Source organism: Sander lucioperca, chromosome 5 (assembly GCF_008315115.2).
Source record: "Sander lucioperca isolate FBNREF2018 chromosome 5, SLUC_FBN_1.2, whole genome shotgun sequence".
Classification (NCBI taxonomy): Eukaryota; Metazoa; Chordata; class Actinopteri; order Perciformes; family Percidae; genus Sander; species Sander lucioperca.
This window is the reverse complement of record NC_050177.1, coordinates 2,715,333-2,732,969: the sequence shown is the minus strand read 5'-3', so window position 1 is coordinate 2,732,969 and position 17,637 is coordinate 2,715,333. Positions and strand designations below refer to the sequence as shown.

The window sequence follows — 17,637 nt, the reverse complement described above, 5'->3', positions numbered from 1 at the left end:
TCTTTGGTTACCTCACCTTCGTAACCATTTGTAGTCTTTTAGAGATAAGGCCTTGCAGCATTTTTAGGAGTTATATGTTACATTAGCTAGCTAGCAGCAGAACGAAGCGAACAAAAATTTCAGACTCCCTCGCTGATTCTCAACTGGCGGCTTCGAGTGGTTTTGTGTCGCCGCCAGAAACTCAAAGGGCAGAGGTATTGTGGATTCTTCACACAGTAAGCCAACACGATTATAATGTTACCAACAAAATAAAAGTTAGCTTTGTAGAGATCGTGGGATTTTCCAAACCAAATAAATAGCCCACATATTTACACAAAACTGCTTTGCTATCCCATTGTGGTGTAACTAAGATATCTGCAGAATATTTTTTTTTCCATTGACAGATTTAGCTCCTGTACATCCGCGAAATTCACATGTATAGCTATTTTTAACATAGCACCCTGTCAGCGGCACAGCTGATGTGATCCAAACATTTCCAGTAACAGTTAACTTCAGAGTGTGAATTGTTTAAAATTAATCACTTTATTTAAATATGTTGGAGAGTTTCTGTGTGTTCCACTGTGGTTCCTGATTTGTTTTCATGTTTCAAAAGATTTTTGGATTTAATTCTGTGATGTTGACATGGAAATGGCGAAGTAACATTGTAAGTGATGAACCTGGTGTGCTGTCATCACGGATGTATTGGCTGTCATGCTGATTTGAGCACGTTCTACATGTCTTGTTGACCAATCAGATTGCCTTTTCGAATCTACTTGTATAATTTTTGTTTTTGAGGATGCTATAAGGACATTATTAAGCTATTAAGTTAGTTAATAATCTTATTAATGACTCAATAAATTGTCTTTCTTATCAAATATTTTTTCCCAACTTTTTTAGGTCTTAAATTATATTTGTGGTGGCCTTAAAATGGTCTTAAAAACCATTACATTTGACTTTAAAAATAGTGCAAGAACCCCAAAGAGACACTAAAATATAATAAAAGTAATGCATGACTATTTATGACTTAAATCATTGGCCATGCAGCAGCATACACTGTGCAGTTTTCTTTTTATGATACGACAGCATGTGGTTTAATCAAAGCATTCCTGCATGAATGAATGTGAATGTCAATACACTCTGTCACGCTATGTGAAGAAGGCGATGCATAATTACACTCATTCAAACACTCACACTCAAATATGTTTACTCACTTTCTCACATCTCAACTGCAACACAAACATGTGGTCTACAGTTTTTTTTATTGCTTTTAGATCGTCAACTTACATGTATTGCAGATGTACACACACAAACAGTCATGTTAATTCAACATAGACCATCAACATATGAACAAATAAAATAGAAAATATTAATCAAATTAAGCTACAGACTAGAGGGGTGAAATTGACGTTTATTAATTATCCTACCTAATTTTGACATGCACAAACAAATAAAGTCTTTGGTGATTCATATTGTGTGCTATTAATATGATTTCATCAGAGATATGCAGGTGGTTTTCAGTGTGTGTGAGGTGAGGCCAACAGGTGAGGCAATAATTGCTCTGGAGTTATTGGCAACATGTTGCCAAATAAAACACAGTAATAAAATCACTGTGGAGTAGCTGGAGGAAAACCACCCAGGTCTGATATGGCTCAAAGGGAAGCTGTGGAGAGATAGAGAGAGAGAGAGAGAGAGAGAGAGAGGGGCGTGGAGCGGGCTGAGATAAGTGGCACCTTTGGGTGGTACAGAACTGGATAACTAGTCATATTTCAACACGTTTCTAGCCCTTAAGTCTAAAATGGGGCAATAAAGTATGTATAGATCATGCATTGTTACAGGTGGGGTCGTATAAAGCACCAGTCTTATGTCAAAAGGGAGAGGAAGTGAGTGAGGATGTGAAATAACAGAAATGAGTCTTTTTTTCAGGTGAAGTTATTAACTGAATCCAAAATGTGAAATGTTACCACAGTGATCGAAATATGCACTTGCTGTGGTATGCTAGTAATCAACAGTAATATGACAATACAATCTAAACTACAGAGTTATTACGTAACTTTTTCCCAGATCTGGATATCACATTGTCTTTGTCAGAGACAAGAGATTGCTTCATTGTAATGATGATGGATCTGCTGACAAGCAAGCACTGAGCATTTCAAAATGGATGAAAAGTGCAATGGATGAAATCATAACAGCTACTGAGCTTGCATGGCAACAGATACATTCCCATGACATCTAAGCCATCTGGTGATGAAGATTGTGTGCTACGACTGAAAGCTCCAGAGAGAGTTAGTTGAGATTATTTTGTCAAACTACTTTTTCCAAGGTCAGGAAGGAAATTTCATTTGATCCACAGTGATATGTAACAAGTCACGTGAGAGATATAAAAAGCACAAATGAGGGGATAATTTATGTCCATTAGTTGTGTAATAATTACAGCATTTTAACAGATATTTTCCCTTTTTGAAGTGCTCAGTCAGCAGGTAATTTTTTCACTTTACCAATGCGTCAACTCAAAGGCAACTTGCTTCACTATGTGTGATCATTGTAAAGTTCATATCAGGCTTATTTAAATTATCCAAGTGTATTTTACTGTAAACTTTTCCTCTAACAAACTTTGGTCAGCATTTGTTGTTTTTAAATCTTTTCTATTAGATAAAGTGACTGACTTTAAACACTCTGAAGACACTCCGTTAGGAAATGTTTGTTGTCTTACCTTTATATAGAAGGACTCACAGTGGCAAGTCCTTTTTTAGGACACATTGTGTAACACCTTGGACATGTGCCACTATGTGGCTTTATTTGATTGAAAAGTGTTGAATGTAAGATTTGTAAAGATTTAAGATGGTTTAATAAGGTGCACCAGATCAATCAAAAAAGGATTGCTACAGTGAGGTTAAAACATTCAGCTTCGGTGCATTTCATTCTTCTACAAAAAAAAATTTGTGGAAAATATTACTATTCTGCAGCCATTATATATATATATATATATATATTTTATTTTTTATTTTTTATTTTTTAATTAATGTTATTAATCTTAAAATACTGTAGCTTTGTTTTTGAAGAAATGTGTCCTTCACTATTGAGATGAAATAAAGTAAATAAATAAAATGAAATAAAAAATGTAAGTAGAAAGAACAACATAAACACCATACTATACAAAGAGGTCAGCAGGTCCCTCTCTGTTACATCCAGTGCAAAAGTCTAAGTCAAAGGTCAAGATTCCACCTTGACGTCTAAGTTTAGTTCAGTATGTAGCCAAGCAGTCTCTTTTCTCTCCCTTCTGATCCTGATCCATCCGCCAACACAGCCAAACGTCTTCACCGAGGCCTCACTCGCATGTTTTAAAGTCTTTCCTGAGTGTAATCACAAAAGAAGACCCCTGCAATGAAAAATGAGCTTAGATTAGGTAGAGAGAAACAGCATGTTGTTAAGGAGGAAAGCTGAAACTAAAACTAGGTTTAAAAACAAGAGAGCTGTGCCTATCAGCACAAACCATGCTTGACCACCAAAAATTTGGGTGGTCATCTTCCACCACAGATGAAGGCTATTGGACTGAACTTGCCTTAGAGAGCTGTGAGTGAGAACTGGCCTCCCTGTGTGGAAAGTCAGAACGTACTCACATGGTGTTTAAGAGGAAAACAAATGAGCAACAACTTCACCACTTTGTTTTCAGCTGTGACAACAGCAAAATGAATGGAGACGTATTCTGTGATGACATTACATGAATCAAAAAGAATCAAAAATATGCTTATGTTTCTTACTTTTTTCTTTGTCTGCAGTTTAACTTCTATACAGCCATGACCCTCGCTCTTGCCAATAATTTCTCATGCTGAACCAATTTAGCTTGAGCCGACTAAATGGGATTACCCCCTTGGTTTTCCTTTTTGTGAGTAAATTAATATAAACTCTACATAAATAAAATTTACAGTTTTTCTCAGTCGCTTTGGTACATTTCTCGAATCATCCTCAACATTTGCAAAACAGTAAGTGCATTTCTCAAAACAATTTGTACAAATAGCAAAACACCATGGATTACCTGCAAAAGCCAGTCTCTTGCTCAAAATCCTTAGTTCATCTCTCAAAAGTAAATATCTGTGTCAATGAACATGTCAGTGCCATCAGAATGACAAGTCCTTGTGTCATTGTGTACGGATAAGACAGTCTTGCCAGTTGATGGTTCATGAGCTGCACCTTCGTTAGAGAAAGTCAAGATTCACCTGGGAGCAATTTACCAATTCAGGACAGATTTAGAAAAAAGTCTAATGGAAATGTATAGAAATATGCTTGACATATTATGACAACTTGTTCAACCATTTTGCATGTAAAGACTTATGCTATGAACTAATGCCTAAATGTTGTTGGGGGTTGACATAAGCAATTGATAATGTAGGAAACAGCAGAGAATTGTACATAATCATTTGCATGGATGTACCAAAGCATTTGCAACTTGCTCAAAGAAATGAGAAACTGCTTTTTTGATGTGCACAAGTGACACAATGATGTGAAAATTGAACAGGTAGTTTTGAGAATTTCAATTCTGATCTGAGAAATGTACCAAAGCGACTGAGAAAAACTGTAAAAAAAAACTGGGGAATCCAAAGTGATGAAAGTGCTGCACATTCCTAAAGGTGTGGCTTTTGTAGATAGAGTTCAGTACAGAGGAGAGTTGCTGTGCAGAGAGGCCAGAGAGAGGCAGGGACAGAGCGCACTCATGACACTAACACTAAAGTAAAACCAAGGAGTCAGTAAAGTAAGTAAAAGCAACTTACACAGATACCATTGCACTCACTCACTGCAGAGCTTACTTCTTCTTCCCGCCTAATGACATATTTTCAGTTTTTTTCTTCTGTGCCTCATTGAACAAAAGACACACCTTTATGTTAGCAAGGGGTTTGTGTGTGTGTGTGTGTGTGTGTGTGTGTGTGTGTGTGTGTGTGTGCGAGACCTCATGTGACACAAATGTCATAACTGATAATTGAGTGTTTGGTAGCTCCAGGTGAAAAGCTTAAATGACACTGTGTTGATTGACTTGGATTTGGTTTCTACTTGCCTCCTCACAGCAGGAAACCTGTATTACTGCCATTGTTTTAGACCCTTACACTTTGATGACTGTGAGTACCTTCAAGTCTAGACTGACATTGTACTACAAACCAAATTTAATTTAGAAAGGTTTTGCCTGTGATCGCTGCATGTGTGTGCAGGCTCAAACCATTCCTATTCCTAACATTGTTCCCTGCATCCCCTGAGGTCACAATATGACATGTTCACTATATGATTGTTGCCATAAAAATATCATAATAATTAAACGTAATATTCTGATATTGCTCTAATTTTGCTAAAACCAAAAAGTAAGTATTGTATTCAAATAATTATTCCTGAAATTGTTTATGGAGCAAAAAAATTGTCATTTTTGGAAATACGCTTATTTACGAAGCCCCTCGAACATGGGGGAGAAAGAAATAGATTTGTAGAAAAAAAAAGATAAATACTGTACTTTTTGTGTTCTCCTGAAAAACTTTTTCAGGTTGGGAAAAAAAAAGAAGAAAAAAGTCAATGTACTTCTAGGTCAGTTCGGCACCATGGAAACAACCACAACAATGGAACACACACACCCGTTGGAGAGGTTCATAAAATAGAAACCCCAGCGCTGGGGGGTCACAGTGTTGTTTTTTTTATCCCAACTTGAAAAAGTTTTGATGGAACGCAAAAGTTTCTCGGGAGAATGCAAAAGTATTTATCTTTTTTTTTTCCATCCATCTATTTTGTTTCTCCCCATCCCCACGTAGGTGCTCCGTAATAATTTGCTTTCTGGCAGTTATTTCTTGGCTGGGACCAGTGACTTTCTGGAGTCTCTGCTGGAGGGCGTCGTATGCTCTACAGATTGTAAAGCGTTTGAGGCAAATTTGTGATTTGTAATTTTGGGCTATATAAATAAAATTTACTTGATTTGACTTGCCTGCAACTGGTCAGAGCCAAGAAAGTATAGAGAGCCAAGACATATTACACTAAGTGTATTAAATAAGCATATTTCCCAAAATATCAAACTATTCCTTTAAATAATCATTTTTTCCTTTCAATTTTTTCACATTGTGAAACATCTCTTACTTACTAACAGAAACACTGATATTTCAACTCTCACTACAGACTTACAATATCCAGACAATTACATGTAATAGCCACAGTAGATGGCAGGTAAATAAGAGGAGGTCAGAGGAAGTGTATACATTGGAATAGCATGTGTGTGTCTATACATGTGTGTGTGCATGTATGTGTATGTTTTAGCAATCTGGCTCATATCACATCTCCATCACAGACTCTAGCTTTGCTACTCACCACCTACATTTCGATGTTATGTTACAAAGATAGATAGATAGATAGATAGATAGATAGATAGATAGATAGATAGATAGATAGATAGATGATTAGAATGGAATGGAATAGAATAACATAGAATAGGTTCTACCTCTGTCATGGCATCATCAATCTGTTTCAGCTCCTCATAGTGGTCACGAGAGTCTCTTAAAGGTTGAACCATGATCTCCTCAATCTGAGGGAAAAGCTGTTGGACACCACAGTGAGAGCAAAACTTGTTAATCAGTGAGTGTGTTTGTAAAGGAACACATCTGTACAAACACATGATCCTACCTTCATGACAGTCTCAAACATTGGGATGAGGACAAACTTGATGAATCCAATCTGAGCAGTGGGTTTGGTGACTTTATCTCTGTCCATGAAGGGAGCCACAGGGAGACCCTCAGACTTCTCCCTGTCACTCTGGGAAGCACATCCGTGGGAATATTGTCATTTAGCTATTGCTTACACTGTAAAAAAATGTTCTACATCTTGAATTGACATGATGGATTTTGATAATGGATTTTCCAAGAGTTATATTACATAAAGCTTCAGTTGAGGTCACCTGCATGAAGTACTCCTCCAGTAGGCAGTCCACCCATGGCTCAGCTACCTCAGTTGGCCTCACTTCGTTGGAAATGTCACAGCACTTGATTAAAACCATCTTCAGCTGAAGACACACGCACATGTACACAAACATACATGCAGCACATAAAAAAACACAGGATAAAGAAGTCTTTTCATCATCAGCACACATACAGCATCTACGGTATTTCTGTGACAATTTTCCCAATTACACTAATACAATCCATTTGGCCTCTGCTGATCACAGATAAAGGCCTGCTTGTGTTGAGGTCATGTGTTGCATGTGCAGTACGGTAAACAGCTGATGTCAGGTGGAGTTGCAACATGATCTTATAAGGCATAATGTATACATACACATGTCACATGCTCTTCGTTGGTGAAATCAAAGTTGTCCACTTTTTGCTTAAAGGAGTCTAGTATCTCCCCGTGTCTGGCCATGTCGGTGGCCAGAATGAGGGTGATAATTGTCTGGAAATATAAGAACAAAACCAAAAGTCTGCTAGAAGATAGTTACATTAGTTACAAAAGACTGTGCAGGATTAAGATGAAATTTAGCATGCTTGTCATGAATAGTGAGGGTTTTACATGTGCATCTCACCTGTCGGATCTGTTTGAAGGCCTCAGGATCCACATTTGCAAAAATATTGCACTCAGGAAGAGAAAGGATCTGGAAGGCCACAGCACAGTGATGGTTCTCCAGCGGAGATATGTCATTGTAGCGCACTGCCAGCTCTGTGTGGGCATTGATTTGGTACCTGGTAGATGGATGACCAGGGTGAATGGATGGATTGATAGTATATTCCCATGAAGCTTTCCTGAAAAGATAGGTCCTTGCCCGCCCAAAACTCCAACCAGAAACAATATGATAATCTGAATCAGTGTGTTTACATACCTGAACTCTCTCCATGCTGAACTAGTTTCACAGTTCATTGACAAAAGTGTTGTGCAGAGGATGTCAAAACATACTGGGGTCAACGGGCATCTGCAGTGCTACATCTTTCAACACACCTACAGACAGAATAGGGAGTCTTACGTGTTGTTGTAGCCAGGGTGGTCCAGGTCATGACACACTGCAGCTGTCATTAGAATGCCCATATCTGTGAGAGTCAGCTTCTCCTGCACAACAGTATAAATGTATACGTATATAAGTGTTTAAGTATAAATTATTACAAATTGTCAAAACAATGGCAAAATGTCCAGTCTTGGTCAGTATTTCAAACAAAAAAACAACTTGTAACACACACACACACACACACACACACACACACACACACACACACACACACACACACACACACTCGGACCATACCTGTAGGTTGCAGAGGTGAATCATGCCATACATCATCTGACTAACACAGAAGCAGTGGCGAAAGTTGTGGAAAGGGTTGCTACGGTAATTCTCCTGAATAGCCAACTAGAAGAGAATTATTCATTCAGCGACTGACTGCAAAATTCTTAAACCAAAAGTATTTCCAGCTTTGTACCATTTGAAAACAGTTTTGTAATGCCCTTTATTGCTCTAACTATACCAGCCAGCGTTTGAGTGTGATGGGGTTCATGTTGAATTCCTTCACCAATCCCAAGTCATGGTACATATACTCCAAACAACTTAGCATCTGCAGTCACAAAGGAAGGGAAAACACATTCAGACCTCAGACACATGGCTAACATAGAAAGGAAATGGCCTATTGAGTTCTGGAGCAGCAATGCCAACAAACCTCGTTATGTTCCCAGTGCCAGACATCGAACGTTGGCTTCTTGAGCGCCTCAACAGTCTCCTGAGACAGTGTGTACTGTATATACCAAATAAACAAGGCCATCAGAACTTCAAAAGAGGCTGTAGAGATCAATGAAGTTAGCTTTGTCTAAAAGTAATGCAAGCAATAGTCCCAGTGGACATACCTTTGGGTAATTGGGGACATCTCGTCTAGGAGTTACCTTCTTCCCATCGTCAAAGTTGTATTTGCATGGACAGTTTACTCTGAATTTAAAAGGAAAGACATCCCAAAAAGTTAATTTCAAATTAATTTAACATGATTCTGTTGACATCTGTGAGTAAGATGATCTAATGTCTAACCTGCCACCACCTCTTGAAGTCATCTCATCTCGTAGCTTTTTCAGATCATTTTTACACTTCTCAATCTCCACCACCTTCAAGCCCTCCACTGAAGCAAGATGACAAGAGGTATTACAGTTTGGCTTCAGCGCAGTTTAGCTGCATTTCATGTTTTGTTTACATCTCAGGTTGTATTGCATTGGAAAAGGATTTTCTGGGGAACTCTTTTCTTTAAACTACCTACTATAAAATGTACCACTTACATTCCACTCTCTTCTCCAGCATTGCTAGTCTGTTGGTGACCTCAGTCTTCAACTCATTGATGCGAAAGGCTCTGTGAGAGGAAAAAATAGAAAACGATAAGAGACTGACACATATTTCACATGGTCCATTGGTCATAATGAAAAAAATAAAACTGGAATGGGGCCTACAAAATAAATGACAAAGGTGAAAGAACTGATTTAACTTGCCTCTACGGGTTGAAGCTTGTATTACCATAAGTACCTAGTGTCAGGTATGTATGTGAGTTATGTATCAGAGGGTGGGTGTGTGTTTGGGGGTGGGAGGGGGGGTGGGGAAGGGGGTGTTTGAAAGAGGCAGGCTTCAGCCATGACATAATATAAACAACTGCGGCGTTACCTGCTGAACTGATCAGCCACCTGGGACAACACGTTCTGAAACATGTCCTCCTTCTCTGCAGACATAAATGCACTCCTGATAAATCATCATGATCAAGTCTGGTATTTTCAAGCTCATTGTTACTTTCACAGTAGATGTGTTGTTGTTGTTGATGCATGCATGTGTGTGTGTGTGTGTGTGTGTGTGTGTGTGTGTGTGTGTTAGTGTGTGTGTGTAGAGTGAAAGGGAAATAAAGCTGTTGCTGATAGCTTACCTCCAAGTTGACCAGTAGACAGAGGAACAACTTTGTACAGAAAGCTGTGAAAAAAATCAGCGGAGCAGTAATTATTCCTAATTTATGGTATCAGCCTAACAATTTCTTCATATTGTTCTTATTTCCAAATATTGATCAATCTGACCACAACGTTCATTAAGTAGCTGTTGAAGAAGCTGTTGTGTAGAAAACTCCGTAGCAGCTACTAAAAGAACCCTATGCTGATTGTTTTGTTAGCTACTGTTTCCAAGGTAAAAAAATCTTTAAATCTTGACCTTCGAGTTTTTGTAAAAATGAAAATAAATTTAGAAAAAGGATGACATAAGTAAAATGTAAAAATGTGATTTCTATACAAAAACAATATGATAATGCTGGTATGTTACTTTGGAGAGTTGGTGGGCATGGTTGGATCTATGGAGACCAAGGCCCCTTCTGGGTCCACCATCATGATGGCAGTGTTCCTGCAGTGAGAGGAAAATTAAGTAGATATACAGCAAGTTTTATTCACTCTCCTTAATATTTTTTTCTCAAGCTAGAAAGTCTTTTGAAAATGTGGACTTTTTTTTACCCAGGGAGACTGTTAAATAGTGTTAGGGTTAAACAGCAATGATCCATACATTGCGTATACATAGAAATACGTTTTTTTTTCTTGCTTTACAAAAAACTGTGTACATTTTACCTAGAATGTGTTTTTTCCTACAGTATGTTACAAAGTTGAGTCAGTAAAGACTTTGGCTCACTGAATGAAAGAGAAAGAGGGCCAAATGGATGAAAAATACATGTATGTATTTACTTTCTTCAATAAAAGCAAAACAGAACTAAAGACAGACGGCGACTCCATATTGCATATATCATTTATCATTGTCTGCTTTGATGTGTATGGCTAATGCAGTGTGTCTGTCTGCCTATTGCATCCACATGCTCATGTTCTTGGCTGCTTTATGCTGCTTTGTGATAGTTCTAAGGTTTTAGGGCCATTTTCAAGTACACCCAGAGAGCCAGATAGGGAGTGATGTGATCTACATGTGAAAAAAATAATTGAGATAACAGTGAGAAAACAAAACAACAAACCTGGGAATGTGAGATGAGGAACACAGAAGCTCCTTGATGTCACAGGGGCTGCAGTGCCGACTGAACACCACCTGTGAGGTAAATGCATTTTGTATAAATTCATATGATGGAAATGATGGCAGAAGACCACTACTATGTACATTGGATGAACACAGTAGTGGTAGCATGTTTAGGAGAAACCCTCTTCTGTGGCCCACATATCCAATACAGTGCAATCTGTGTCTACATGGTTTCACAAGGCACAGGTTTTTGACATATGGGAACATAGAGTAAGGGTTGGCTCGTTTTATGGTTGAATAAGGTCAAGTCAGCAGAGAGACCAATGAGAGAAAGAAAAGGATAGCTGGAGTGTTTGTGTTCATGGAGCTATTGAAGATAGCAACAGTATCCATGCCTGTCATATAACCAGCCCAGTTTATAAAACTTAGTACAGTACATGCATAGAGATTACAAAATCTGTCTGTGGAGGGTTGATAGCAAAGAGTGGGCGCGTAAACTGCGTGCAAAAACTGTGATCTCTACGGTGGCCCTGAAGTGCAAATCACAACAGCAAATAGAAAAACGCAACAGCAAATCATAAAACACAACAGCATATAGGAAAACACGACAGCAAATAGGAAAACACTTCAACAAATCATAAAACACAACGGCAACTAGAAAAACGCAACAGCAAGTAGGAAAACACGACAGCAAATATGAAAACACAACAGCAAATATGAAAGCACGATACAGTTTTTTTCAATTGCTTACACACTAAAATTAAAACTTTCCCACAATTAGCAAAACCTTACACTCAAGGAGCAAAACACTGGCCTAGATTTGCACAACTGTAAGCACATTGTCAGCTTCACACTTTTTGCAAAACATTACACAGTGATTTGCGAAACACTAAACACACTTGTATGCATTTGACACAGAAATCTATCATGATGTCATTTCCTTGCAATTTCAAAGCAAAGGCTTTCAAATGAACACACCCATGAACCAATTGGTTAAACACAGCCACCAGGTACGTAAACACATGATTGCTTAATTGTAGACACACCAATCAGGTTTAAGCACTATATAAAGTGCAGCAAGTAAGTTCACCTGCTTTCAACCAAAATGGAAGGAGTCAGAAGAAGAAGACTGAGAGTGAGAGGGGGAATCCACAGAGGAGGAGAAGGAGGTAGAGGAAGAGACCCAGCCAGAGGTAGAGACCGAGGTGGAGGTAGAGGAAGAGGGAGAGGGAGAGGAAGACCTGAAGCCGGAGAATATGCTCAAAGAAGAAGAGGACCAAATTTATCAAATGAAAGTCGCGCAACACTAGTGGACCATGTTGTGAACCACGGATTGACGCTGAGGGAGGCTGGACTAAGAGTTCAGCCAAATCTTAGCAGATATACAGTGGCATGTGTCATAAGGACATTTCGACAAGGAAACAGGTAAAAGAAAATCTGTCTACAGTTACAGTAATCAGCTGCTCATTGTATGCACCATATCAGCACTTTTGATACCCCTCCCCAGGGGCGTCGCACCCGTGGGGGATGTGGGTGTTTTAACACCCACACTTTTCCCGGTGAGAGGGTTCAACACCCACACTTTTTCTGCAGTTTTTCCACAGTTTTGCACAAACGCCTTGCGTCGAACTGCCGCCGTAGCTACGTCGTAGGCTGAAGGCTAGCTCTAGCTCCATAGGTTACTCCAAGCTTCTTCCCTTGTGAACACCTCCGCTCTTCACTCTTCTCACACCACGCTCCGATCTACACCATAGACTGTATGATCTACACACTGCTGTTTACCTTTTCCTGCTACAACTGAAATCCCACGGGACTTCAGCGCAAGACTACAGCCAGCCTTCTGTAACGCTGTTACTTTACAAGAACCAGGCATCATTTGTCCCGTGTCCATGTAGTTACATAGTCACTGATATGATCATAACCACTACAGTGCTCAATTACCTATTTTTGAGGGGGAAATAAACTTTTTTCGCCGCGAAAGCATGAACTGTCCTCTGGAGGACATCCACCAAACCAGCGGGTGCCCGTGGATTGTTGTCGGCCGCGGCAGGTGAGGAAGGCGGGGAGGAATTAGAAGGATGCCGGTCGGCCCTGCTAGCCTGGCTAAGGCAACTAACACACAGTTTGCCACTGCAGAGACTACTATTCACCAACGCCAGATGGATCGCACACAAAATGGATATATATGCTACAAATACACACAGAACTGCTGCTTGATGATTATTACCGAAGCCTGGCTGAACACTCACTCATCCCAGACGGCAGCTATCAGCTAACAGGGTAGGTGAATTTAAACAATGTCTGAGTTGAAAACGCATCTTGTTGTCATGTAAGGGCCCTGTTCATGTTGCACAGACATCTTAATTGCATTTTGTGTCTGTTAAGAGGCACAAAGGCACTCTTTATGATATGCCCCCAAAACTGCCGTTTTAGCTAAGTGGGAGCTCTCGGCATTAGCTGCAGCAGCTCCAGTTAGCTAGCACCGATTTGGCTCCTTTTTTTTGCTATCGACAGTACTCACATACTTATAGCGATCAAGTAAAAATTGTCCGGAGTTCTCCTTTAATGTAAAGGTCTGAATGGAACCCATTTAGGCTACCCATGAGCATTAATACATAGAGGCAGGAAGAAGTGCTTTAAACCAGTATTGATTATTGAGTGTATTAAACCAGTATTATTATTGCAGAGATGGGGTTTGGGGCTGAGTCAGTGGGACTGTTTCTGGGGGATGAGTCTGAGGGAAGAACAAGGGTAAGGAGAATGCAGAAGACAAAAGATAGGTAAAATAAAAAGTGAACCCCCAGAAACCCCACGGACCCAGCCCCAAACCCCATCTCTGCAATAATAGGCTAATTAATAAAGGCTGGTTTAAAGTACTTCTTCCTGCCTCTATGTATTCATGCTCATGGGTAGCCTAAATGGTTCCATTCAGACCTTAATATTAAGTCTTTTTCTGTTATATGTCAACAAGACATTTTCACCTGGCTATACCCAATGTTTAGATCTGTTGTGCTATTTATGCAAATTAGCACATACATAATTAGATTATGCTCCATTTGCCCATGTTAACAAACGATTATCCATTGTTTTTATTGTTAATAAACAAATCACATCCATCCCCCTCACTTTTGAAAAGCTTGCTACGCCCCTGCCCCTCCCTGTGACATTTGAGGATTGAGGGTCGAGAACGACAAGGAGGAAGGGGGCCCATATTCATGCGAGTGTTTATGATCTCCGGCCCCAGGCCCAGGTAGGACGCCTGTGACCAAGTCGACGCCGCAGCTGTGCAAGGATGGATTCGACATTCAAGACAGTTGTCTTGCCAATGAGGTTATTGCCTGTGATGTTGATGAAATTCTCTGGCCAGATCCAGCTAGGCGAAGAGCTAATGTCTAGTATTTTCTGTACTTTTCAGATCATTTTTTAGTTTGTTGTTGTTTTTTCTGTAATTGTAACCTGTATTGGATACAGTATTTGATGTTTGTCTGTTGTTTGCTGAGCTAACAGTGTTATGCACACTACTGTAGTAGCTGTATGAAAACTGGGACTTGTTTTGTTGTGATTCTCCATGTTGACATGTTGACTGATTTGGGTATATGGAGAGAAATAAATTATATTTTCCTCAGTCTGCAGAATTGGTCTTGTGTAGTGTTTGGTGAAGTTATTGTATATTTGCACTTTCTCTGTGTACTTCATTTACAGTACTGTAATCACTGGGAAGTAGAATTGCTAAAAGTGTTTTAGGTTAGCAACAGCAGTGTGTATCTGATTCAAACATAATTAAGTCATATGGAACATGTGTGTTTCATATGGTAACAAAATCTGTTTTTTAAAAATTAGTGTATAGTTTTTGCAAGAGTGTTTAATTTTGCAAAGGGTCTGATGTGTTCTGCTAATTGGGTGTGTGGTTGTGCTAATTGTGTGTAGTGTTGTGAAAAAAACGGTCCCTGTTTTCAAAATTGTGCTTAAGCAATTGAAAAAAACTGTATTTGCTGTCATTTTTTCCTATTTGATGTCGTGTTTTCAGATTTGCCGTTGTGTTTTCAGATTTGTTGAAGTGTTTTCCTTTCCTATTTGCTGTCGTGTTTTCCTATTTGCTGTCGTGTTTTCCTATTTGCTGTCGTGTTTTCCTATTTGCTGTCGTGTTTTCTTATTTGCGGTAGTGTTTTCTTATTTGCGGTCATGTTTTCCTATTTGCTGTCGTGTTTTCCTATTTGCTGTCGTGTTTTCCTATTTGCTGTCCCTATTTGCTGTCGTGTTTTCCTATTTGCTGTTGTGTTTTCATATTTGCTGTCATGTTTTCATATTTGCTGTCATGTTTTCCTATTTGCGTTGTGTTTTATGATTTGTTGAAATGTTTTCCTATTTGCCGTTGTGTTTTATGATTTGTTGAAATGTTTTCCTATTTGCGGTCATGTTTTCCTATTTGCTGTCGTGTTTTCCTATTTACTGTCGTGTTTTCCTATTTGCTGTCCCTATTTGCTGTCGTGTTTTCCTATTTGCTGTCGTGCTTTCATATTTGCTGTTGTGTTTTCATATTTGCTGTCATGTTTTCATATTTGCTGTCATGTTTTCCTATTTGCGTTGTGTTTTATGATTTGTTGAAATGTTTTCCTATTTGCCGTTGTGTTTTATGATTTGTTGAAATGTTTTCCTATTTGCGGTTGTGTTTTATGATTTGCTGTTGCGTTTTTCTATTTGTTGTTGTGATTTGCACTTCAGGGCCACCGTAGTTCTCCCATCTTGAAGGGAGCAGGTGTAGCAGACAAACATTCAGCCTCAGGCTGTGGGCTCCGGGCTCTTGAACAGACATGTGTCATCGCCAGCTCTCTACTTGAAGCACTCTGCATCACCAGATCAACAAGTGTTTCATTTATCTGGCAGCATGTTTGGAACGCAGAAACATGAAACTCGAGGCTTACACCATTTGCCACGACTGTTTGAATGATTGCCGTTACGACTAAAACTCAATGAACTAAATCAGTGCTACACTTTATTTTGCATTCTGTTTTTTTTTTTTTCTTTTGTTTATCACCACTGTGTATTGGCTTAATTGCTGCTTCTATAAAATGAAGCGTAAGGAAATAATCTAAATCCATATTTTCATTCATATACAACAGAGGTGTAAGGCAGCAGAAAAGAATGCTTGTGTGTAAGCTGTTAACAACATGTTTTGTTTAAAGTTGGTTTTATAATTAAACCCATTATTAAATTCTCAATGTCTTATTGTAAAATGAAATAAATAAATAAAAATGTAAATTTAGTGGATGAGTCCCAACTGCATGAATTTAAACATACTTTGGAATGTATTGCCAAAACAATCCATACAACATTAATTCAAGTATTTTTCATTGATTGATTTATTTGACTACAGTTAGATACCTAATGCCTAAAGATACTGTTCACGGTTTACAGTTAACATTTTTGGGTCATATTAAATCTATATTTGTTTGCATTTATTACCAATCCTATTTACAGTATATGACCAGTTTGCTGGCAAAATACAATATGATAACGTATATGTATGTATGTATGTATGTATGTATGTATGTATATATATATATATACTTTATCATATTGTATTTAACAGTCAGCATTTTAACCTTGTTTAATCCAGCTACTAGCTAGCGGTACGCTAACGTTAGCTGCTGTCGAGTATAGTGTTAACTAGCGTCACGTGCAGCAGTGTTTGTGTTGCCTGTTATCGTCTGTTTCAGAGCATCAGAGAGAAGCGCAGACATATGTATATATATAGTCAAACCAGCTCATTTCACACCTCAGAAAATGTTTTTAGTCACATTATATTTGTAACAAACAGGGGAGACTGAACATAATTTTACAATGTTAATAAACAAAAAACCCAGAAATACAGCCTTTTCACTAGAATTAGACCCACCTTTTGCACTTTCCCATCCACATCCAGGTAAATGGTTTTAGGGGCATAGGAGGAGGAGCTGGAGCCCATGTTGACCTCCTTCTCCTCTCTCAAACACCCGCAAAGATTCTGGCTCGAAGCCCTGATCGACAAACTTGATGAGCCACTAGAGATACTGGAGATATTAGATATATAGATATTCTTTTCTGTTATTTCGTGCAGAAACAGCTGAGTGTACTGTGAATGCCTTATAAAAACAGTAAATCATGACAAAAGAAGATAAGAAAACATCAGCAACAGGTGCGCAACACATTTCTGTCAAATGTCTGTCAACAAATTTCAAATGACATAACTCAAGTTTTTCCTGTTGCCATTCTCAAGTTTAAAAGAAAGAAAAAACAAATACAAATATAAAGGAAACCCAAAAAATGACCATGACAAATGTATAAAACATGAATATTTTCCATAATACACAGCCTGTTTTCACAATTCTGTTAAATAGTAAAACGTTTTCTTTCAATCTAAAACAAAAAAACATTTTCATCATACAATTATACAGTTTAAATAAATCACAGTCAAATTAATTGAACAAATGCAAGAGCACTCACAGTGTCAGCGAGGCTTTCCCTGTGGATATGAAAGGTAATGTCCCAGGTGCTGAGGATGCAGCTGACTCACATGAAGACACACAAATGCACATACACAAAGGGAGAGCTACAGGGGGGAGAGAGAGAGAGAGGATGTGAGTGATAGAGAAGATGAGAAAGGGTATGTGTAAGGGAGCAAGAGGGATATGGAGTAGTATGAATATAACTGGCCCTCTTACTGGTTG

The 17,637-nt window shown here is 38.7% G+C and overlaps 1 protein-coding gene and 1 long non-coding RNA gene across 3 annotated transcripts; one reads left to right on the top strand and one right to left on the bottom strand.

Moving 5' to 3' along the window:
* The first annotated feature begins 253 nt into the window (after window positions 1-253).
* LOC118495118 lies at window positions 254-12,576 on the top strand. The gene is made up of 4 exons (XR_004897430.1): window positions 254-263; window positions 5,838-5,843; window positions 6,162-6,168; window positions 12,438-12,576. It is a non-coding gene; the product is annotated as an uncharacterized LOC118495118 (long non-coding RNA).
* On the bottom strand, window positions 2,994-17,522 carry pde9al (phosphodiesterase 9A like). Of its 2 annotated transcripts, XM_031297031.2 has the most exons (20): window positions 17,414-17,522; window positions 16,827-16,971; window positions 10,932-11,002; window positions 10,244-10,321; window positions 9,861-9,904; window positions 9,608-9,662; window positions 9,232-9,302; window positions 8,990-9,077; window positions 8,815-8,893; window positions 8,631-8,705; window positions 8,442-8,528; window positions 8,222-8,326; window positions 7,946-8,028; window positions 7,511-7,667; window positions 7,267-7,380; window positions 6,893-6,997; window positions 6,622-6,750; window positions 6,440-6,535; window positions 4,746-4,828; window positions 2,994-3,355 (listed from the first exon to the last, which is right to left on the bottom strand). In XM_031297031.2, exons 1-19 carry the CDS (start codon window positions 17,503-17,505, stop codon window positions 4,778-4,780), a joined length of 1,725 nt encoding a protein of 574 aa, XP_031152891.2. In that variant the 5' UTR covers window positions 17,506-17,522; the 3' UTR covers window positions 2,994-3,355; window positions 4,746-4,777. The 2 variants fall into 2 exon arrangements, with proteins under 2 accessions (XP_031152891.2, XP_031152892.2); XM_031297032.2 differs by lacking the exon at window positions 4,746-4,828.
* Between the last annotated feature and the right edge of the window lie 115 nt (window positions 17,523-17,637).

Bases quoted from the DNA above. Each gene is read 5' to 3' on its own strand.
- pde9al (XM_031297031.2), bottom strand. From the start codon at position 17,505: ATGTGCATTTGTGTGTCTTCATGTGAGTCAGCTGCATCCTCAGCACCT. The intron at 10,322-10,931 runs GTTTGTTGTTTT...CTCTCACTGCAG, and splicing joins TCCTCATCTCACATTCCCAG to GAACACTGCCATCATGATGG. The intron at 6,536-6,621 runs GTAGGATCATGT...GGTGTCCAACAG, and splicing joins TGTTTGAGACTGTCATGAAG to CTTTTCCCTCAGATTGAGGA.